Source organism: Andrographis paniculata, unplaced genomic scaffold (genome assembly GCF_009805555.1).
Source record: "Andrographis paniculata isolate CXL003 unplaced genomic scaffold, ASM980555v1 Contig30END, whole genome shotgun sequence".
NCBI classification, from domain to species: Eukaryota; Viridiplantae; Streptophyta; class Magnoliopsida; order Lamiales; family Acanthaceae; genus Andrographis; species Andrographis paniculata.
The window spans coordinates 3,609,199-3,629,381 of record NW_026137563.1 but is presented as its reverse complement, the minus strand read 5'-3'; the positions used below and the strand labels follow the sequence as shown (position 1 = coordinate 3,629,381).

The 20,183-nt window shown below is 36.4% G+C and overlaps 5 protein-coding genes across 7 annotated transcripts; 3 read left to right on the top strand and 2 right to left on the bottom strand.

Moving 5' to 3' along the window:
• The first annotated feature begins 2,578 nt into the window (after window positions 1–2,578).
• On the top strand, window positions 2,579–5,449 carry LOC127246296 (uncharacterized). The gene is made up of 4 exons (XM_051267568.1): window positions 2,579–3,103; window positions 3,299–3,912; window positions 4,111–4,626; window positions 4,706–5,449. Exons 1-4 carry the CDS (start codon window positions 2,821–2,823, stop codon window positions 4,865–4,867), a joined length of 1,575 nt encoding a protein of 524 aa, XP_051123525.1. The 5' UTR covers window positions 2,579–2,820; the 3' UTR covers window positions 4,868–5,449.
• Window positions 5,443–8,519, bottom strand: LOC127246297 (elongation factor 1-gamma 2-like). Its single transcript, XM_051267569.1, has 8 exons — window positions 8,367–8,519; window positions 8,166–8,198; window positions 7,346–7,492; window positions 7,217–7,277; window positions 7,082–7,134; window positions 6,834–6,935; window positions 6,194–6,695; window positions 5,443–5,974 (listed from the first exon to the last, which is right to left on the bottom strand). The coding sequence occupies exons 2-8, from the start codon at window positions 8,172–8,174 to the stop codon at window positions 5,595–5,597; spliced, it is 1,254 nt and encodes a 417-aa protein (XP_051123526.1). The 5' UTR covers window positions 8,175–8,198; window positions 8,367–8,519; the 3' UTR covers window positions 5,443–5,594.
• A 2,206-nt stretch (window positions 8,520–10,725) lies between these two features.
• On the top strand, window positions 10,726–12,733 carry LOC127246951 (uncharacterized). 2 transcript variants are annotated; one of them, XM_051268627.1, is made up of 3 exons: window positions 10,726–11,134; window positions 12,108–12,188; window positions 12,323–12,733. In XM_051268627.1, exons 2-3 carry the CDS (start codon window positions 12,158–12,160, stop codon window positions 12,565–12,567), a joined length of 276 nt encoding a protein of 91 aa, XP_051124584.1. In that variant the 5' UTR covers window positions 10,726–11,134; window positions 12,108–12,157; the 3' UTR covers window positions 12,568–12,733. The 2 variants fall into 2 exon arrangements, with proteins under 2 accessions (XP_051124584.1, XP_051124583.1); XM_051268626.1 differs by lacking the exon at window positions 12,108–12,188 and having other exon boundaries at window positions 10,732–11,134.
• Window positions 12,734–13,644: 911 nt separating this feature from the next.
• Window positions 13,645–16,592, bottom strand: LOC127246303 (immune-associated nucleotide-binding protein 9). Of its 2 annotated transcripts, none has more exons than XM_051267583.1 (6): window positions 16,226–16,592; window positions 15,544–15,789; window positions 14,764–15,041; window positions 14,431–14,595; window positions 14,191–14,325; window positions 13,645–14,024 (listed from the first exon to the last, which is right to left on the bottom strand). In XM_051267583.1, exons 1-6 carry the CDS (start codon window positions 16,575–16,577, stop codon window positions 13,812–13,814), a joined length of 1,389 nt encoding a protein of 462 aa, XP_051123540.1. In that variant the 5' UTR covers window positions 16,578–16,592; the 3' UTR covers window positions 13,645–13,811. The 2 variants fall into 2 exon arrangements, with proteins under 2 accessions (XP_051123540.1, XP_051123541.1); XM_051267584.1 differs by having other exon boundaries at window positions 16,317–16,463.
• A 489-nt stretch (window positions 16,593–17,081) lies between these two features.
• LOC127246307 (nuclear cap-binding protein subunit 2) lies at window positions 17,082–20,024 on the top strand. The gene is made up of 8 exons (XM_051267591.1): window positions 17,082–17,227; window positions 17,524–17,747; window positions 17,936–18,074; window positions 18,143–18,176; window positions 18,391–18,501; window positions 18,823–18,876; window positions 18,954–19,060; window positions 19,397–20,024. The coding sequence occupies exons 1-8, from the start codon at window positions 17,210–17,212 to the stop codon at window positions 19,469–19,471; spliced, it is 762 nt and encodes a 253-aa protein (XP_051123548.1). The 5' UTR covers window positions 17,082–17,209; the 3' UTR covers window positions 19,472–20,024.
• Window positions 20,025–20,183: the final 159 nt, after the last annotated feature.

Below are 20,183 nucleotides of genomic sequence, written 5' to 3'. Positions count from 1 at the left end.
AATAGTAGCGTAAATATATATAGAAAATATGTATTAGATTTATGATACATGTCTTTTTTAAAAGATTAATTTGTAAAATTTTATTTTATTTTATTTAGACTATCATTATAAGTAGTAGGTAATTAACACAGAATATTTGAGTTTCATATTTCAGCAATTCATACGTACATATATTATTAATTAATTAATAAGTTAAAAGTGAGGGAGGGATTGAGTGAGTGGATGGTGCAGCTGGCTGACTGGCATGGAGATGAACGTAGTAAAGTTAATTGGTTTGGTTTGGTTTGTTTTGTTTTCTGAGCCGGTCGGTTGCGTTGTAGAAGTAATCTTAATTAGTACAGTACTACAGTATGTGTGCGTGTCATGTGTATTAACTGGCGAGGTGGTGCCGGTGCTACTCTACAGCTCTAGTCCAGGTACGTACGGACGGGTGGGTAATCATGATCATGATACATATAGATAGATATATATATATATATATATGCAAGCAACCAACCATTTACAATTAATTACACAGGTAGCTTTTACCGCCCACTAGTTGCCCTTATATATTTAGCTTTATAGATATTGATATCCCCATTGGAAAGGAAAGGAAAGGAAAGGGATTTAACTAAAAGAATAAAAGACTATACCATGGTCCATGGGAGATATTATTTTATTATATATACTATACTATACTATACTAGCTATATATATATATAGGAGTATTAATTAATTAATTAATTAATTAATTCTAAAGTAATAAGATAAATAAATAATACCGAAAAGGGAGCAGCTAGCTCATCGGTGAGGCCTCCACTCACATCTTAAATTAAAAACGAAGCCAATTAATTAAGAATCTTGTCAAATCAAATCAAATCAAACCAAACCAAATATATATATATATATATATGCGCTGAATTGAAAACCCTAATTTGGTGTCGTCCATGATACATCCATCTATTTTATCTGCCCGCAGGCTAAGCGCTTTAATTAATTAATTAATTAATTAATCAACTTGACACACACCTGCATATTAATAATCAATATATCTCCTGAATCTCGATCATTGGCTGCATGAGGATTGGGCACGTCAACCATTTCCTCCACGTGCCGGTCGTCGATCCACACTGCTGGCATATGCATACATCCATAGAGATATATATATATATATAGAGAGAGAGAGAGAGAGAGAGAGAGAGATGGGTCGTCTGGGAACTTTGATCATTTCGATTCCAGAAATCTTTAATTTTGCCATGAACAAAGATTAATAGTTGAGTGGAGCGGGTTACAGTACAAGTTAGTATTAATTACTCTCTTTCGCCAGGATTTCCAGATAAATTGACCATATTATTTAGATACAAAAATTTAAATAAAGTATAATTATTAAATAATTAAAAATATATTAATAAAAACAATTATAAATTAAAATTAAATAATTATATATTTTAATTGAAGTTAAAAAATTATAAAAGTATGAATTTTAAAATTTAATTAAAGTATACAATCATATTTTTTAAAAAAAAAAATTATGCTGGACGAATCGAAAAAAAAAAAAGGACAATTTATATGAAAAAAAAAATGGACAATTTATATGAAACAAAAAGAGTAGTATATAATAATATTAAGAAAGAGCTAATTAATTAATATATGGTATATATATATATATATATTCGATGTTCTCAAGCATAAAGAACCTTTGGGATACAGCTTTTAATGTTGAGTGGTTGATTGCTATATAGCTAGCTAACCCTAATAATATAATTAAATAAATAAATAAATAAAAAGCTAAGCTACACATCCAAATTAATTAAAACACACCACAAACGATTCGTATATATGACTATATGTATATACTATATATAAAGCAAAGCATGCAGAAAAGGTTTCATGACTAGTTATAATAGTGTGAGAGAGAGAGAGAGAGACGTGGGCTGGTGCAGTAGGTCAAGGCACCAATACCAATTCTTGAAATTTTGGGCTACTATATATGATAAGATGCCACTACATACATAGATTAATTATTTATAATTTATAACGTATGCCTACTAGTATATGTGTACGTAAATATGCAGCTACAGCCGTCGTCAAATTAAGTTTGATTCTATCCAACTATTGAGAGAAACTTAATTTAGGCTATACTCATCATCTTCGATATAGATATAGATATAGATATAGATATAATTATATATACAGAGAGACAGGCTGCATAACGTGTGTTGCGGTCATGGGTTATTAAAATACATGCTGCTGGTTGAATATATTGGAGTGTATAATCAGCTAATATAAACTGAATTTTCTTTTTCTTAAAAAATAAACATAAAAATCGTAAGTAGTAATTAAGAGTAATAGATATTGCAGTGCAATAATACTACAATATGTTCAAGTTCCATTAACTTGTACAGGATTGTGATGCTGCCCAAGGAAAATAAAAATGCTACAAAGAATGGAGTGACAATTAATTGTATATTGGGCCTGGGTGCATGAAACGAATGGGCTTTAAATTCTGGTTGTGGGCCTTTTCACGACCTCTGCAGTCTGCGCTGCTCTTCTACTGGACGGGACTGTGGGTGGAGTGCATAGAGAGGTCAGATCAGAGCTGAGAGTCTGAGACCACCGCCAGGAGAGGAGACGAGAGGAGACGAGACGAGGAGAGAGGAGAGAGGAGAGGAGTGTGTACTCACTCTACCTTCCCCATCCCTTGCCTTCAACGCCATCTCTCTCCCTCCCTCGACCTCGTCGCTCGCATCGCAAGTCGCAACTACCTGACCTGACATGTTAGGGCTTGCTATTGCTACTACTTAACGATCGATTCACTAATTATTTATTTATATCTTCAGGATGAGTTTCCGTTACCAATCCCAGCAGCTCCGTCCCGGGATCATACTTCCCACTCTTCTTCTTCTCTGTTTCACTCTCGCTCGGGCGAAGCACTCGTCCCCAGAAGAGCTAGAGATTCGGTACGTTTCAGCGGTTGGGGACCCCGGAATGAAGAGTCCAAATGCAAGATTTGCATGGGAAGCTTGGGATTTCTGCAATGAAGTAGGAACCGAGACGCCATACATGGGCAGCCCCAGGATGGCTGATTGTGCTGATCTTTACTGCCCACCATCAACATCTTCAGGTTCACTCACTTGTACTATTCATTGTGCCTTCCTCTTTTTGTTTCTCCAACCGAATTAACTTAACCTAACCTAAATTTCATGTAGCATTTATCAATTATTGTTGAAATCATGCTGCCGGCCGGCCCTCTGAAACTTGAAAATAATTTACTAATAACCAACACACACACATTATTGAGTTTATATTGGGCGAGCAGGATCGGGATGGGGAAGCGAGTGCCAAGTGCTCCACAGAGTGAATGAATCTGTGAATAGATGGAGAGCTGGTGACGGCTGTCTTCCTACCACACTGTCTACGGATCCCAATATTTATGCTGTGGAGAAGGAAAAATATCTCGGGCGTCTCTGCGAGGTGCGTGATTGGTATTTCTGGATGATCATGCTCAAGAATGGAAATTTTGACAAGAATACTACTCTCTGTCCTGAGAATGGCAAAAAAGTAGCTAAGATAGTCACGGACCGTACCTTTCCTTGCTTCGGCCATGGCTGCATGAACCAACCGCTCGTGTATCACAACCAATCCAAAATTGTTTCCTACAACAACGACAGCAACAACATCGTGTCTCTGGCTGGAGGGTTTTATGGGACGTATGACATTGATGATACCAACCTCACCCCTTATGGAGGAGGAGGGAACAAATCCTTTTTCTCTGCTTCTTGGCACAAGAATCCACTGACAAATAGCTGGATTATATCACAGAAATTGACAACATCATCCAAGTATCCCTGGCTGATGCTGTATCTACGATCTGATGCAGCCAACGGATACAATGGAGGCTACCATTACGATGGTCGCGGCATCATGCGGAAGGTCGGTCTGTCTGCCTGTCTTCTGCCAACTTTACTTTGCCTAGACTAGACTAGGTTGGCTGCCCGCTATAAAAGTGTGTATAGGAAGGATGGATGGATATTGTATTGGTATATATACTCACCCCTATCCTGTGTTGTTGTTTTCTTCATACCGTCAATAACTGCAGCATTCATAATAATAATAATATGATGGATGCAGCTGCCCGAGTCTCCTAACTTCAAGGTCAGGTTGAGTTTGGAAGTTGAACAAGGTGGAGGGCCCAACAACCAATTTTATCTCATTGATATTGGAGGGTGTTGGAAGAATAATGGGGATGCCTGTGACGGTGATGTTCTGACGGACGTAACAAGGTACAGCGAGATGATTATCAACCCCGCAACCACAAGTTGGTGTCGTCCAGACAACATCGTGTCCTGCCCGCCCTACCACACGAGCTCCTCGGGGGAGATCATCCACAGAAACGATACATCCCGGTTTCCATTCTCTGCCTATCACCTCTACTGTGCTCCTGGAAATGCTCAACATCTGGAAAAGCCATACGATATATGCGACCCATACAGCAACCCTCAAGCGCAGGAACTGGTGCAAATCCTCCCTCATCCCGAGTGGGCCGTGCACGGGTACCCGGAGAGAAAAGGGGATGGATGGATTGGCGACCCCAGAAGCTGGGAGCTTGATGCTGGTGCCCTGTCCAGCCGCCTCTACTTTTATCAGGTACTGCCCGCCCTCTCGGTTGGTGATGGTGAATTTGGTCTTGTTGTTGACTTGTGATCAAACACACACTTGTATGCAGGATCCAGGCTCAAAACCAGCGAGACGGGTGTGGACTTCGATCAATGTGGGGGCAGAGATATACATTAGCCCCTCAGGGGTTACCGCCGAATGGACCCTCAGTGATTTCGATGTTCTAGTTCCTAAGGATGATGATGCCGAATGGGCCGCCGCAGACATGTAGCATTTTGCACACCGCACACTGCAAAAGAACGACGGGATGATGAAAATGTATGTACACGTGTGTGTGTGTATATATATATATATTTTTGTATGGTGTGGGACACTTCTTCATTCACTACTATTCTGTGATTCTTCGTCTGCCTGTTGCTTTTTTAGCTTTGATGAGAATGATGATGACTTGTCTGAGTTTTACATTGGTCTTGCTTCTTCAATGCACTTGAGGAAAAAAGACAACGACTGCCTGCCTACCCACCTTTGGCATGCCCACAACCAAAGCCATGTTTCTTAATGACCATCATACCATCACAAACCGTAATATCCAAACAATCAAACAAAATGAGATCAAACCATACAGAAGGGGCAATAAGCAGAAGCAGCAGCACCACATTATGACACAGAATGCTTGCTAGATAGACAGTCAAGGCGCATCTTAAAACAAATATGCAGCTAAAAGTGTAAATTTTTAAATCAGCTATATTCCCAAATACACATAGCATTCGGGATCCAGCACCCACAGAGATATCCATTCACCAAAAAAAAACACGCACAGAACAGAACTGAACTAGGTACAAAACATAAGAAATGAACTTCCCAAACTTAACATGTGCGCCGCTACGTATATAACTGTTAAAAGTCCACCGCCCAAAAGGACTTCAAAAAACAAAATGCAGTTTCATCAAATAAAGACATTGGATGGAATAAGTACGCACATTTTATATTGTTCCTCTTCATTTGAAGCACTTGGCATCCAATAAGGCCTCACCCTCAAAAGGCTCTGCATCTTCAATCATCTGATTCACGCGTTCCTTCTGCGCTTCATCATTGATATCCACCTTTGTCCAATCATACAACTCCATGTCATAGCACTCATCGAGCACAAATTGGGGGATTTCAGCCCCGCGGAAGAGCCACAGCCCCTTCACCTTGTATGGAGCCCCAGAACCAATAACCAACATCTTCCCAAATGCATACTTCCGTGCCAAATCCATTCGCTGCAGAAAACCACTCACCTTGTTCAGAGTGACAAATGACACAGTATTTTCTTCATTGTACTTGTAGTCACAGAACCAAAGAGAATAGCCTTCTGGATCATACATGTCCCAAAACCCTGCAAATCACTAAAAATAGTGAGCCTCATGCTTAAAAGGATCATTAGCTGTTCCAAAGCTACTTTCTATCGGAGGCAACCATGATAATATCCAACACTAAAGCTAGCTATCACTGGTTCAAAAATTATTCTACCACAAAAATTCATGAAATGAAGACCTGGAGATATAAAGACTCTGCAAAGTGCCCCAAAACAGCTGTAAGCCATGCAAATTACTACCTTTTATGGCAACCTCACGGAAATTGGTTTTGGTGTTAGAGTAAAGCCTCTTCCATTCATCAAGAATCATCTTGCTAGGAGGCAAAAGATCCAAAGGATTCTTTGCCTTTGGCTTAGGAGCTTCTTCTTCTTCCTCTACTTTGGGCTTAACTTCTTGTTTCTTGACCTCCTTTTTCTCCTCCTTTGGCTTAGGTTTGGCAGGTTCTTTTGCCTGTGCAGGCTTCTTTGATTCGACAGGTGGAACAGATTCAGTTTGCGTAACAACACCCCATATCTTCTTGAAATTTGGCTGATTAACCAATGTCCAAGCATATCGCTCCACATGTGGGAATTCCGATGTAAAGCTCTTAGTCATGATTGTTGTCAACCCAGACACCAAGACACATACCATAACAATGTCGGCAAGTGTAACACCATGTCCAACCAAATATGTATTAGACGCAAGGTAGGTGTTTAAAGCTCCTAGAGCTCGTTTGAGGGAAGCAATTGCAGCCTCCTCAGCCTGTATTCGATCAAAAGAGAGTGGTTTTATGTGAGACCTATATTATCGAAATTTTTAATAAGTAATACTACACTGCTCTCAAAGAACAAAATCAAAAGCTATATGAAACACACTCTCAGAGGGCAAGTAAAAGTATACCGGAGGAAGATACACACGGTAACCACGTCGCGGAAACAACCAATTTCCAATATTTGCATCGATTTCGGTAGCAGAAAAATCAATCCATTGCTCAATCTGGCCCTGTAAAATCCAATAAATCAACACAAACGTAGAGTATAAATTTACCAAAATCACAACAAGCATTTCATCAGGTTAAACCACATGAGATGAGATGAAAAACTAAGAAGCTGGAAACTGAACAAATGGAGATCAATAAATACACTTACATATTCAATAGCAGAAGAACCAAATAAGGGTGCATTAGGATTCAATCTGGCCACTACATAAAATGAAAGAGAAAAATATCAGAATAAATCATATTTGATTCATGCCAAACCAATGGAAGACAGAAAATGTTTTACCATAACGCGCAATGGCGTTGCTTTCAAAGATCGGACCATCGGGTGTTTCAAGCACAGGTACCTACAACAAGAAATCCAAAATCAGAAGATATTTTATGATATCTTTTTATTATTAAGATATTACTATACCTTCCCCATGGGATTCATCTTGATAAATTCTGGGGTCTTGTTTGATACACCCATTTGAAAATCCTTAACTAGATCAATCTTTACACCACAATATTCTGCAGCAATAAGCACCTTGAAGGCATTCTTGTTTGGAGGACAGTGCAAAACCTGGACAAGGGGCACAATGATGTCAGTGGCGTGGATCTGACCATAAAGAATACAAATAACCTCCATATTGTGCATATTAATAATGATTAGTCCAATATTATACAAGCAACTACAACATAAAATTATTTTAAATTGATGACTGAGGACATCAGTTTTCAAAATTATTATGGTCGCTAATATATGGATATGTGGATAGTAGTCATAAAAGCACAGGACAACTATCACTCAATAACCATCAAGAAGCATAAATTTTCAATAAAATGTATAAATTGGTCACAAGGTGTTGCCAATAACAAAGTTAAGTAAACTATTATATAGGCGAGATTTAGAAAGACGACAATTATATACTTGTACAGAAGCACTACACTATATTAATCGAAGCTTCTTCCATTCAAAAAGGTAGTTTTTCCTATTCTTATTGGTAAATAACGTCTTACGATTATATACTTCATCCTACTTAACGATTTAAATATAAGCGAGAATGTGAAAATTTAGAACAGCATCAACGCTGTTTATATCTAAGGAATTCAAACAAAAGAGAAAAAAAGCACAAATAAAAGATTGAAGCAGCGTCAATAGCGAATTAACATTCCATGCTTAACCGAAACCCAATAGCAGATCCGCCACGACAACTAGCCAAACATAGTTTCAGAAATAGAAACATCGCACTCACCAGACCCATGGCTTCAGATATATTCCAACAAGTCTGAAAATTCAAACAAGAAAATAAGTCCTCACCAATCATCAGAAAGTTACAAAAGTAAAGTACAGTCTTTACATAATGAGCAAAATTCTAGATAGTGAATCGTAAGAAATGAAAACAAAACAAAGAGTTGATCAAACAGTTCATCAAGATGGAGAATATGGGCGTTACCCAGATGCACGAAGCCAAGGGATGCGAGTCGAGCCGCTGTGTTGTGGCAGGGGCAAGGAAGAGGGCAAGAGCAGCGAGGAGGCCTAGGGTTCAGGGTTCTTAGAAAACGGATCCTACTATTATATATATATATGTAGTAGGCGTCTGTGCTGCGGCAGGGGTACCAAATTTGTTCCTACTTTAGAACCCTCAAAATAGGCTGAGGTTGACCCGCCCGCTTACGAGGATTGGGTTGTTTTAAGAAATTAAAATGCGGCCTAAATGGGCCAATTCACGCAAGCTGGATTGAAAATGAATTAGCCCGATGGGCGAGTTAGCTATAAATATAATAATTAGTACTCAATGCTCTTATTTAAATGTATTTTTTATCATTTTTTAATGATTACTATTTTTTATTGTCATAAAAAAATTATAATAAAAATAATTAAATATTAATATTAAAATATATTTTAAATTTATATAAATTACAAATATATCATTATAAATACAATTAATTTATAAATATTGTAAAAAAAAATAAAAAACATTAAAATCATCTTATTAACTTTATTTAATAAATAATATATTATAATTTTTTAAAGATGAATAATAAATACAATTTATATTATCTTTAGTTTAAAGAAAATTAATAATATTGTCTACACATTTTTTTTTCTCTAACTTTCTAATCAATATCACTTTTATTTGTTTGGATTTTTTATTTGACTTGTTATGTTAGTATTCTATTTTATTATTATATAACTTTTTTATTTTAACACATATTCATAAAATTAATTAGGATTATTTTTAAAACATTTTTTATTATTAATTTTTTTTTAATACACAAGCTAATAATATTTAGAATTAAAAATTTTTATTTTTGTTATTTATTTTAAAATATTTATTATTTAAAATTTACTATAAAACTGTTTTAAAATATTAATTACAAAAATATCAATAAAATTAATATACTTTTAGGGGGTGTTTGGCAAATAACTTTGAGTTTTTAGTTTATTGAACAGCTGTTTTTACCAGTCAAAAAGCTAATTTAGGTGTCTGGTAAATTAGTTTTTTAGAATAGTTTTTTGGACCCAAAAAGCTAATTTTGAAAAGCTAATTTTTTTCCCGTAAAAAAATCTTTTATTCATGTCCTTAAAAATTTATTATACATTTTACACAAATAAATATATTTTGATTATTTATAAATTATATTAGAATATTTTATTATATTATAGTTTTACTTTTATAAATTTAAAATAATTAATTTTTATATAAAAATTATTTTAATTATAAAATATACAAATTTATTAAAATCAATATAAAATAAAAAAATTATAAATATTAATAATTTATTTTTGTATTAGAATTATTCTATTATATAAATTTTATACTAAAAATAAATTAAATAAAGTAAATTTATTGAAAATTATAAATATAATGAACTAATCGATAACTAACATAATAAATATATACACGAAAAATTTATTATATTATATTTTATATTATTTTCAATAAAAAAAATTATTTATATATTTTAATAAAAGTATATTATTTTTTAAATCTAATTGCAATAAAAATAAATACTTTTATAACACTTTTACAATTTTCAATAACTAAAAACAAAAATTTTTAAACATTCGAAACTCAAAAGAACATAATTGAATATTTAGAAACAAGAATAAAATAAAAATGTCTTCAATTTTCATTTTACGTATAAACAACTAATATCAAACAGTTGTTTTACCAAACATTTTAATACAAACAGTTAATCTAATCGGCTAGTCAAACCAGCTAATTAAATCAGCTAACATGTATCAGCTAATTGAATCAGTTAACAACTAACCGTTGCCAAACACGCCGTTAATATTTTAAAAAAGTCCGTGGGCTCACCCTAGCTCGCCATCCGCCGATGAATTGGATTAAATTGATGAAATTTTAGTCGGTCCCGGGATGACCCGCAAAATGTTTACGGGTATATATGAGATTTTGCATGATGGTTGATTAATTACTAATGTTATTTAACTAAAATGTTTTAAACTTTTAGATATTATTTACATAATATACTTTCATTCATTATTCATTTAACTTCAAAAAACAATATATCAAATATATTTTATTGTTCACAAAACATTAAATGAAACACTAATATTTACCTCTAAAATCTCAATCTAAACAAAGCCATAGATTGAAAGCAGCATAAAACAGAGAGACACAAATCAATAAAACTCAAACGAGTAACTAAAATACATGGAAGTTGGAAATTTATTGTAAATGGAATGACTGATATAGTACTCATCTTTCCATAAAATAAGTTAAAATATAAAAATATCACAAGACATAACTATTGAAAAATAAAACACAGAGAGAGAAGTTGAAAGCCAGTGGAAAAAGGGTTATAAGTTATGCGAGTAGTGACAGAGGCGAGGAGAGAGGACTCGGAGGAGAGGAGAAAGAGAGTCAGTCAGGACCTGCGATGCGACGGTGGCTGAAAGTTGAATGAGTCGCTGATTCTTGAATCCATTCCTGCCTTATCGTTACTTGTCTTCGCCTTCCACTTTCACCCCATCCCCCACCCCTTGTGAATAATCAATCCACCACTCAAATCTTGCGCCGGCCAAGTCCTTCCCTTCCCTCTTCGAAAACGCATTTCCATTTTCTCTCCTCGGGACAACTGAATCAATTGAGGGAATTAGAATAATAATAGCCAAGAGAAGAGATGAAAAGTGTCCCTGCTCTTGCTTCCCTACGCTTCTTATTTTTCTGCCTTTTCTCCCTTGTATTAATTCCAGGTATGTCGTGACTTCACAACTCTGATTTAGCTTTGTCATGCGTAACTTTTTGCAAAAACTATACAAGGAAGTAACTGAATCCATGGATTGGGGATTGAGATTCCTCAAGATCTGATTTTCTGTGTGGATTGTTTACAAGATTGCCTGATTTCTGAGATGGAAAGACACGAGGACGCGGTTTTTGATGTTGCAACAGAGCCCCCACCAAGAGGGGATTAAAACTTTTTAAAGATTTTATTGTCTTTGTTGGGAAGATTGGTTAGATTCTTAGACAGAATGAACATCATCAGATCAGGGTTTTTTTCTTTTTACCTGTTAGATCCTCGATCTCTTTAAGTTAACACCGGTTTTATGATACCTAGAGAACCATGGTGAAGACCTTAAATAGTACTTCAGAAATTCGACCATTATATTTGATTTAGCGTTTCACCAACTGATTAAGTTAAAGGAGTGCTTAATCGTTCTTGTTCTTATTGTTCCTTGGGGGTACTTGTTTGTTATATTAATATTAATCTATCTCATCCGTGTATTTGGTAAGGCTTGATTCTAGAATCTGTAGTTTGCCCTGTTGTTTGGAGATTGATCTTTTGAGTTGAGTTGAGGTAGCAGCAACACCTAGGGAATGTGAAACTCTTGTATGTTCTTCCCTGGCTATCATCTCATCTCTAATTTAATGATTGGGATACGGAGCTCTTTGTCAACATGCTTCTTAGATCAAAGCCAAAAGTACAGTATAAGAAATTTCTGTTTGTGACATGAACCTTCAGGATTAGCTGTTATCCTAAGCTAATCTAGTTTATATTTGCGTTGATCTACAGCGGTAAATGTAAGTATTTGAATAATTGTTCTAGTGCTAAATCTTAAGACCACGAAGTTCTATAACTAGCGTGTATGTGATGCTATTTAGCTCAGGCTTGTGGGGATCCATGTGAATCCTTTTGGAGGAGTTTTTAAAATGCCAATTTGATTTTAGGTACTGCAATGTCGATCATGTCTATTTCAAAATTGGAGAAGTAAAAGTTGATGAGCTCGGGAACTTTGTGTGGGGTAGATAGTAAGTAGATTGCTTCTGATCACAAAGTTGTTCATATTGTGTTAGGATTTTTGAGATGCAATTCAGTTATCTAAGAACATATTTTGTTTTGTTGTCTATGATTGTCGAGAGGTTAAGATTTGGTTTGTTGGTAGGACTGGTGGCGGAAGACTCAACGACGCCAAACACTCCAAATGGGAAGACAGGTGCAAGTAAGAAGTCGTCGAAGTCGGAGTTGAAAATCCTGTTAATAATGCTTGGCCTGATAGCAACTGCAGGGTTTGCAGTTTTCTTGTACAAGGTGTGGCAAAGAAAAAAGAGAGAGGAGCAACATGCCCGGCTCCTGAAGCTCTTTGAACAAGATGACGATCTTGAGGTTGAACTGGGAATGCGGGATTGATTGAGATAATTGGATTATACTTTTATGTTCTTGTCCAGCTTTACACAATCATTACTAGAAGGACTGGATATTATTGTAAATGTAGCGTGCCTCTCCTCTTTAGCTTGGAATCGTATCATGGCGCTTGACTTGCTTGCTTGAATGAGGCAATTGTTTTTGTTTTCAATGAGGCTGTTGATTTATATATATGCATCTATATGTGTGTGTGTGTTATTTGATCCAGCTCGATCATTCTGCTGTGCTGTAGTAATATTATTGTTATATTTGAAGTTGAAGCACATTCCGGTGTTGATTCATACACCATACATACGCAACAAGTTGACCTCTTTATGTTCGAACTTGGCCCTTGTTTGCTTGGACAGAAACTGAAATTTTTGTTTGAGTAATCGCTAACTAGTTTTTCTTTTGGTGTTCGGCTAGATTAGATTGGACTAGTTAAATTCTTTTTTTTCTTTTTTAAAATAAAAATAAATCAATAAATTGAATTTCATCTAAATTTAAATGTAATAATAACAATTTATTAATAAAATTTGTGTAAAAGGATATATAAGTAAGAGTAATAATATATGAAATAATATAAAAATGTTAATTTATTTTCTTAATGGATCTCTGGGAACACTAAAATTTATGTTGTGTTTTGCTCAATTAGCTGAATTTGTGTTCGTAGAGGTTAATCCGTTAACAATTTACTCCTTGTTTTACAGCTTTGATCGAACTGAATTCTTCAATGGTTGAATTAATTACCACTGTTACATATGTATATGCATAAATGTATAGAGTAGAGTAGAGTAGAGTAGAGTACAGGCCTACTAACTAACTATCACCTCTCCCCCCAAATCCTAGTACAGTAGTATTTATTCAATATCATTGTGTACCTGCCAAGTCATGCTGATTTCATCTTTCTACATGTGCTGCTACAATACAATGCTAAATAAATAAATATGGCCATATATCTTCTGCTGTGGCGTTACCAGAGCAGCTCAATAGAGAGCACTCCCACAACACAGCTACTACCCACCCTATAAATTAAGGTAGGTCTACCCCCTGGAGTTAAAACGGCATCTCAGCCATCGATGATTATGTGAAGAAACTTTTAGAAATACTCAAACTGCAAAAGCCAAAACAAAAGCCCAAAGTTCCAAGTACCTTTCACCTCACCAATCAACTTAAAACGTAGAGAGTGAGAGAGAGAACTATACACGATGGATGATGATAATGCTCGATTATATGTATATTAGTAGTTTTTACAGAATAAAACATCCAGCCTTTCCAGCTTGCCTCCGAAGCTCCTCAGTCTCCCTCTGAGCTTTCTCCAAATTCTCTCGCAGCTTGCGTATTTCATCATTTGATTTCTCTTGTGCGGCTTGAGCCATAGCTTCTGCCTTCAGTCGAGCATTCTGCTCCTCAACCAATTGCTTCTCAAGCCTATGTGTTGTCTCCTTGAGCTTTGACTCAACCTGCAGGTGCCGTTATGCACAGCACATTCAACTCAACATATTCACATACATGCTCGGCACTTGATGCTTGTTTTGGTCTTGTTAAGCTCAGATATAACATTTCAGTAGCAAAAGATATTAGAAGCAAATAAATTAATACAAGTAATGACCAAAACCAAAAATCTACCATCTCAGTAATTCTCCTTAGCTGCTGTTCATATGACTTCTGGAATTGCTCCGTCAATTCAGAGATCTCCTGTTTTGTGTATCCTTGCACAGAGGTGATTTCAACAGTCTGGTCCCGCAGTTTCACTGCTCCTTTCTGTTTATGAATGTAAGTACTTTAACAAACTCTCCCCTCATAATTAACATTTGAAAATTTTTGGACTGCAGCTAAGCAGCTATTAACAGGAAAAGAGAAGGTTACCTTCAGCTCAAGGAAGATCTCATCTGTGTAAGGTTTTCCATCATTGTAACCTACGACATCATTGACGAGTAAAAGAAGTTCTTTCCGTTGCACAGATCTCTTCAGTTCATCTTTGGACTTATTATCAAAAAGAACGCACCTATTGCCACACATTTGAAGAGTTTTCTGCATAAAGTTCAGAAAAAAACAATTGTTGGCAATAAAATACGATGGAGTGCATGTTCAATAACAATAAAAAAAAAAACCAAACGGTATAAATAAACACATGTTTTGTCCTTTCAATAGCACAATTATAGCAGCAATGAGTGGTGGCATATAATTGGTATGATCTACCTTCAAAGGTTCAGGGCAATCACGACCCAAGTAATCATCAAGAGTCTCATCATTTTCTTCAAGGTCATCACCACCCGTAAAAACTACAATCATATAATCACTAATTTTGATGCCAAAGAATTTCCTCAAGCTGTCAATAGCAGCCTCTTCCTCTCGCGAAAATCGGGATCTGACTGACAATACCACAAGAACAGCATGGATACCATCCTTAGCCATATTGATGCACTTAACTATTTCCTTTCCCACAAATTCAGGTTCAGCAGAAAAATCAAACAACCCTGCAAAGTAGAGTCATTTTCAACAGGTGAATGAAGATCATAGAGAGCAAGGGTGTGCTTGTTTGGTGGTTGGGATTGCGGTTGAATTGGGAATTTGGGGTTTGTTTGATTAATCATGTAATATATATTTGATTAAAATATAAAATATATTAATATTATTTTAGATAATATAATGCAAATATAACGTATGCATATACATACATATTTATAAATGATTTAATATAAATCAGTGTTAAAAAAGAAACGAGAATTCAAATACTTTTACACTTTCTCTGGTATGCTTTGCCATTTTACAGCTCTGTGAGATCAATTCTACGCAGTTCCGCAAGAAAGAAGGTATCTATGGCTAATTAGTAGTTATGAAGCAGTGGAAGTTGTGTTTCTTCTGCTCTCAGGGAGTTAGACATGTTGCTCCAATGTTTAAATTTCTAGATAATTCTGTAGACCTGACCATCCCTTTCCGCGTCTCTTTAAGAATGACTTAATAAATTTAGCACCATACCTGGAGTGTCAATGACATTGAGAATATGGCCATCTTCCAGTACAGTTGTTTGCAGCTCACAAGTACTGGTGACACCTGCTGAGCTCGACATTGATTTGAATGCCTTTTTTCTGAGGATGCTGTTTCCCGTCGCACTTTTTCCATTGCCGGTGCGGCCAACCAAAACTATAGTACGGACCCCACTGGTTGGAGAAGTTAACTCCCAATCATCGTCGATTGCGCTTCCCCCCATTTGCTGAAAAAGGACTGGATAAACAAACGTATACATCAACGTACAACAAACCGACATATAAGAAGGGCTAGGTAAAACTCTCATCAATAATTAAATCATCAGTGTGTTGATTTCTTCCTTTTTTTTTTTTTTTTTTCTTTTTCTTTCTTTCTTTCTTCCGAAGAAAAAAAATCCTATATTTAGCTTTAGAATGAATCCTGTTCAAGCCCACAGCAGATCAACATACAAACCAAACTGACATATATAGAGATGCTGAAACCGACATACATAGAGATGCTGAAAGCAATTTAATCGAAAGGAAAGTCAAAATCAAAACTTTGCAGTAAATCATAAGAAAAACTACAGGCCCTGACAGATAACAACACACAAGTAAAAGTTGAATAAAATCAGGAGTGTGGGTGGAAAGCTCATACGCTTATCGCCCAAAAACAAAAAGGAAAAAGGACATACATGGCAAGCAGCAGAAACGATCGGATGGAATTATAGAAATAGGAATAGGAATAGGAATAGATAGAAGAAGGGATAAGTAGATGAAGTTAACCTCTCGATAGAATGGAGTGGCAGATCTAAATGATATTAGGGGAAGGGGAGGAGACTCTGGAGGAGCGAAGGATGATGACTTGAGGGGAAAGTAAATAGGAAGGAAGGATACAGTAGCAGATTTGTATTGGGAGGTAATAAGGGAAGGGGAATGGGCATGGTAGTAGTGGATCTTGACCAGGTTAAAGTCCCGAAGGTGAAGCAGAGCAGAGCAGAGCAGTAGCACAACAGAGAAAGCGAAGACCATGGAAAGATGAACCATCTATCCGTGGATAAGTTCACAGAAAACAGAACCGAAGAGTGGAAATGTAGAATGGTCCGATTGAGTCCCAACAAGGTTGGGTTCCGGTTCCGGTTCCGGTCCAGGTATGGGCCGGATCACAAAAGGACGTGAGATGATCCGGGTCCAGGTCCAGCACTGGAGGGACACCCCGACCTACAGTCAAAAGGGAAAGGATTGAGTGGACTCCTCCTCGTTCCGCGATTGCTAATTGCTGCATTCCCAAAACTAATATTCTTTACTTCTATTTTCATTAACCATTATCCAATTTAAAATGTATTTTTTTAAAAAATTATTATTTCTTTTATAAAATATTTCAGATTCAAAATACTCGTATTTTTTTTTTAATAGGATTTTGGATGAAATGAAAAATAAATAATGAACTATTGAAATCAGATTTAAACAGCCGCAGGCCGCGGTATCTTATGAAATGGATCCATGAATTAACCAAGCAGCTGGCCCAATCTATAAATTGAAGCGGCTGGCCTGGCCTGCCAATTCTTGGAATCCCGTCAGTCATCTCGTCGTCGGCTCTTCGCCTCTTCTAGGGCTTCGATCTCTGCTCATCCTCATTGCCGATATCAGTTCCCCGGTTTGTGGAGTGGGAATTTCGGATGGCGTCCCTCTTTAAGGTAATTCCACTCGTGTAATGTGCAATCCTCTCGCTGTGTATTGTAGGGGATTATGTTGAATTATTGGTTTACTCGCGCCATGCTTCCCGACATTGAGCGCAAGTGTTGCTTGCATTTAGGGTTTATATAAGAGTTTTAGCTGTTCGACGCCCTTGCTGATTTATTGCATTCACAATAGTTTAAGGTGAATTTTTGACAATCGGTTTCTGGTTTTCATGCTACTTTTACTAGAGCTCGTTGTGTGGTTCGCTGCGTATCGTTTTATTGATTTATTTATTGTGCCTTTTGTGCTTTAGGATCCGAGTAAGCTATCCGCGTACAGGGATCGAAGGTTTCCTGGGACGCAGGAAGAGTTCGATGAGGCACTACAAAACTCGACTACTGTTTATATTGGGAACATGTCGTTTTACACGACCGAGGAGCAAGTTTACGAGCTCTTCTCTCGTGCCGGAGAGATAAGAAAGATAATTATGGGTTTGGATAAGAACAGCAAAACCCCTTGTGGCTTCTGCTTTGTACTGTGAGTCTTTGCATGATATTTTGTTTCTGAAGATGGGAGCATGAATTTATTGACCGTTTGCAATGTAGTTTTATTCCTAAAATCTTAGAATCAGGACATGGCAGTGTTGCTTTTTTTATTTTTATTTTTTTTTTCTGAGTGTCATATCTGGTAATGCATACATGATTCAATGCAACTGTGCTTTCCAGCTTCTATTCTAGAGAAGATGCTGAAGATGCTGTTAAATATATTAGTGGAACAATTCTGGATGATCGTCCCATTAGAGTTGACTTTGATTGGGGGTTTCAAGAGGGCAGGCAGTGGGGGCGTGGAAAGAGTGGTGGACAAGTAATGCCTATGAATTTTTATGCCCCATAATTTATTTCTTTTTATCTTACCTGTGTTTTATTTGTCAGGTCCGGGATGAATATCGCACTGATTATGATCCAGATATCCTTTTGAAGCTATCACGTTTTATCATATTTTATTTATGTGCCGTCTCCGTTTGTTTTATACATTTATTTCGCTAATGTTATCCAAAAATTCCAGATATACCTTATTAAAATGTCTCATTTCAACCACATTGCTGTTTCCCGTTTTTTTTACTGGTGTTGTATTTTTTTATTTTTTATTTTGAAATTTCTATTTCTTTAACTAGCCATACGCAGAGGTGGTTACGGTAAACTAGTCCAAAAAGAGTTGGAGGCCCAGAGGCAGTTAGTGGATTATGGTGCGGGATCATTAGGTTCATTTCCACCTGTATTGCCACCTAACTGTAAGTTAATCACACAGCATCATCTTTGATATGGTTTACTTAATTTGCATGTACAATACAAAGTTTGTATGTCATGTTCAGTATTTCATATGAGTAGCATGGCTTAATATAGATTATTTTTTTTGGTGCTTAAGTTATGTATTTCTGTTGTCTACATACTTCATTCTGGAGCATTTAAAAAAATGTTAACTCTGTAGGTGAATTTCCTTGTAGTATTGTGGCCTTCATTTATTTATTTTATTCAATGAGAAACTGGATTGTTCATGTAATTTGTCTATGCTTATAGATTATGCATACAAGTCTGACCTTGAGCTCTTGCAGTTGGTAGGCATGGTGGGCATTATGGTCATGGTGCTTCTCACCGACATGGCAGGGGTACTATTTCATTATATGTTGCACTTTGTTTTTGGCCATGGAGTTCATTAATATGTGTTTACTCTTTTGAATAACAGATTACCCCCGTAAGAGACAAAGAGAAGATGACCGTCGGGGTCCGGAGTTCCCGAGGAGAAAGTCGGACTATGTATATCGAAGAAATCCAGACAATGAGTCCAGACCTGTAAGTTTTTTGGTGGTTGTCAAAACACCAATGTTTCCTCTTGTTATGCTACTTCTACTTTCATTACTAGTGTTGTTTATTTAACTTTCTTGTTGTTATATTTCAATTGGCTGTTTTTGAATGCCGTGAGACTAATAAAGAGAATGACCACACTATTTCAAAGTTAAACCTAAAGTTGGACTTGAAAGGAACTTGGGATAATACTTTGGAGAATGAAATGCAATGTGGTGGTTGCCGAGTTGTGGATATTAGCAAATAGGAAATGTTGGTTTGGTTTACAGGAAAAAGAATTGAGTTGTAGGTATTAACAATAGGAACTGTTTGTCTGGTTTACAGGAAAAAAATCCACGATTTCGTGAGAGCGGTGATTCTGATGAGGACGAGGAGGATGATAGTAAGCAGCAATCTTAGAGGCAGTTTCATTCATGATCGTATAAGAAGTTTATCAGAAGGTCTTTATGCTTTGCTTTGCTTTTAGTCGGAGGGGTGTGTGGCATTGTTCAACTGCTGTACAAAGCAGGCAGCAGCAGCAGCAGTTGGTTCAATATCTGCCATTGTGTCCATGTCTTTTTCTTTTAATCGAATGAATATATGCCATCCCCATCCCCATGTATATCATATGATATCATATCCCATCGGAGTGTGAGTGTGAGTGTGAGTGTGAGTGTGAGTGTGAGTGTGAGTGTGTCTGTGACCTGACCTGACCTGACCAGCCGGACAATTATATGATCTGTTAGAGCGAACCGGACCAACTGGGAGTTCGTTTTATCATCGTCCATCAGCAGCATCTTTCAACTGCCATTTTGTTTGTACGTCTTGCCTTAACTTGCCTTGTTAGATTAGTTGCTACTATACTAGTTGTTAATGAATGAACTAACTGCTGCGATGTAGCCTGCTGTTTGTGTGATGTGAATGACTCAGCGCAACTGTGATATATACATGACTGACACATACGCACTGACAACTGGTTGTTCCATTTATGTTTTTTTTGATGTGTTTGTAAAAAAATTGATATGAGTTTTGTATTAAAATAATATATATTTTACGAGAGAAAGAATATAAGTTTTTTTGAAAAATACAGAAAGTTCATATAGTAAAAAGTTTGAAGTTTGGAAACAAACCC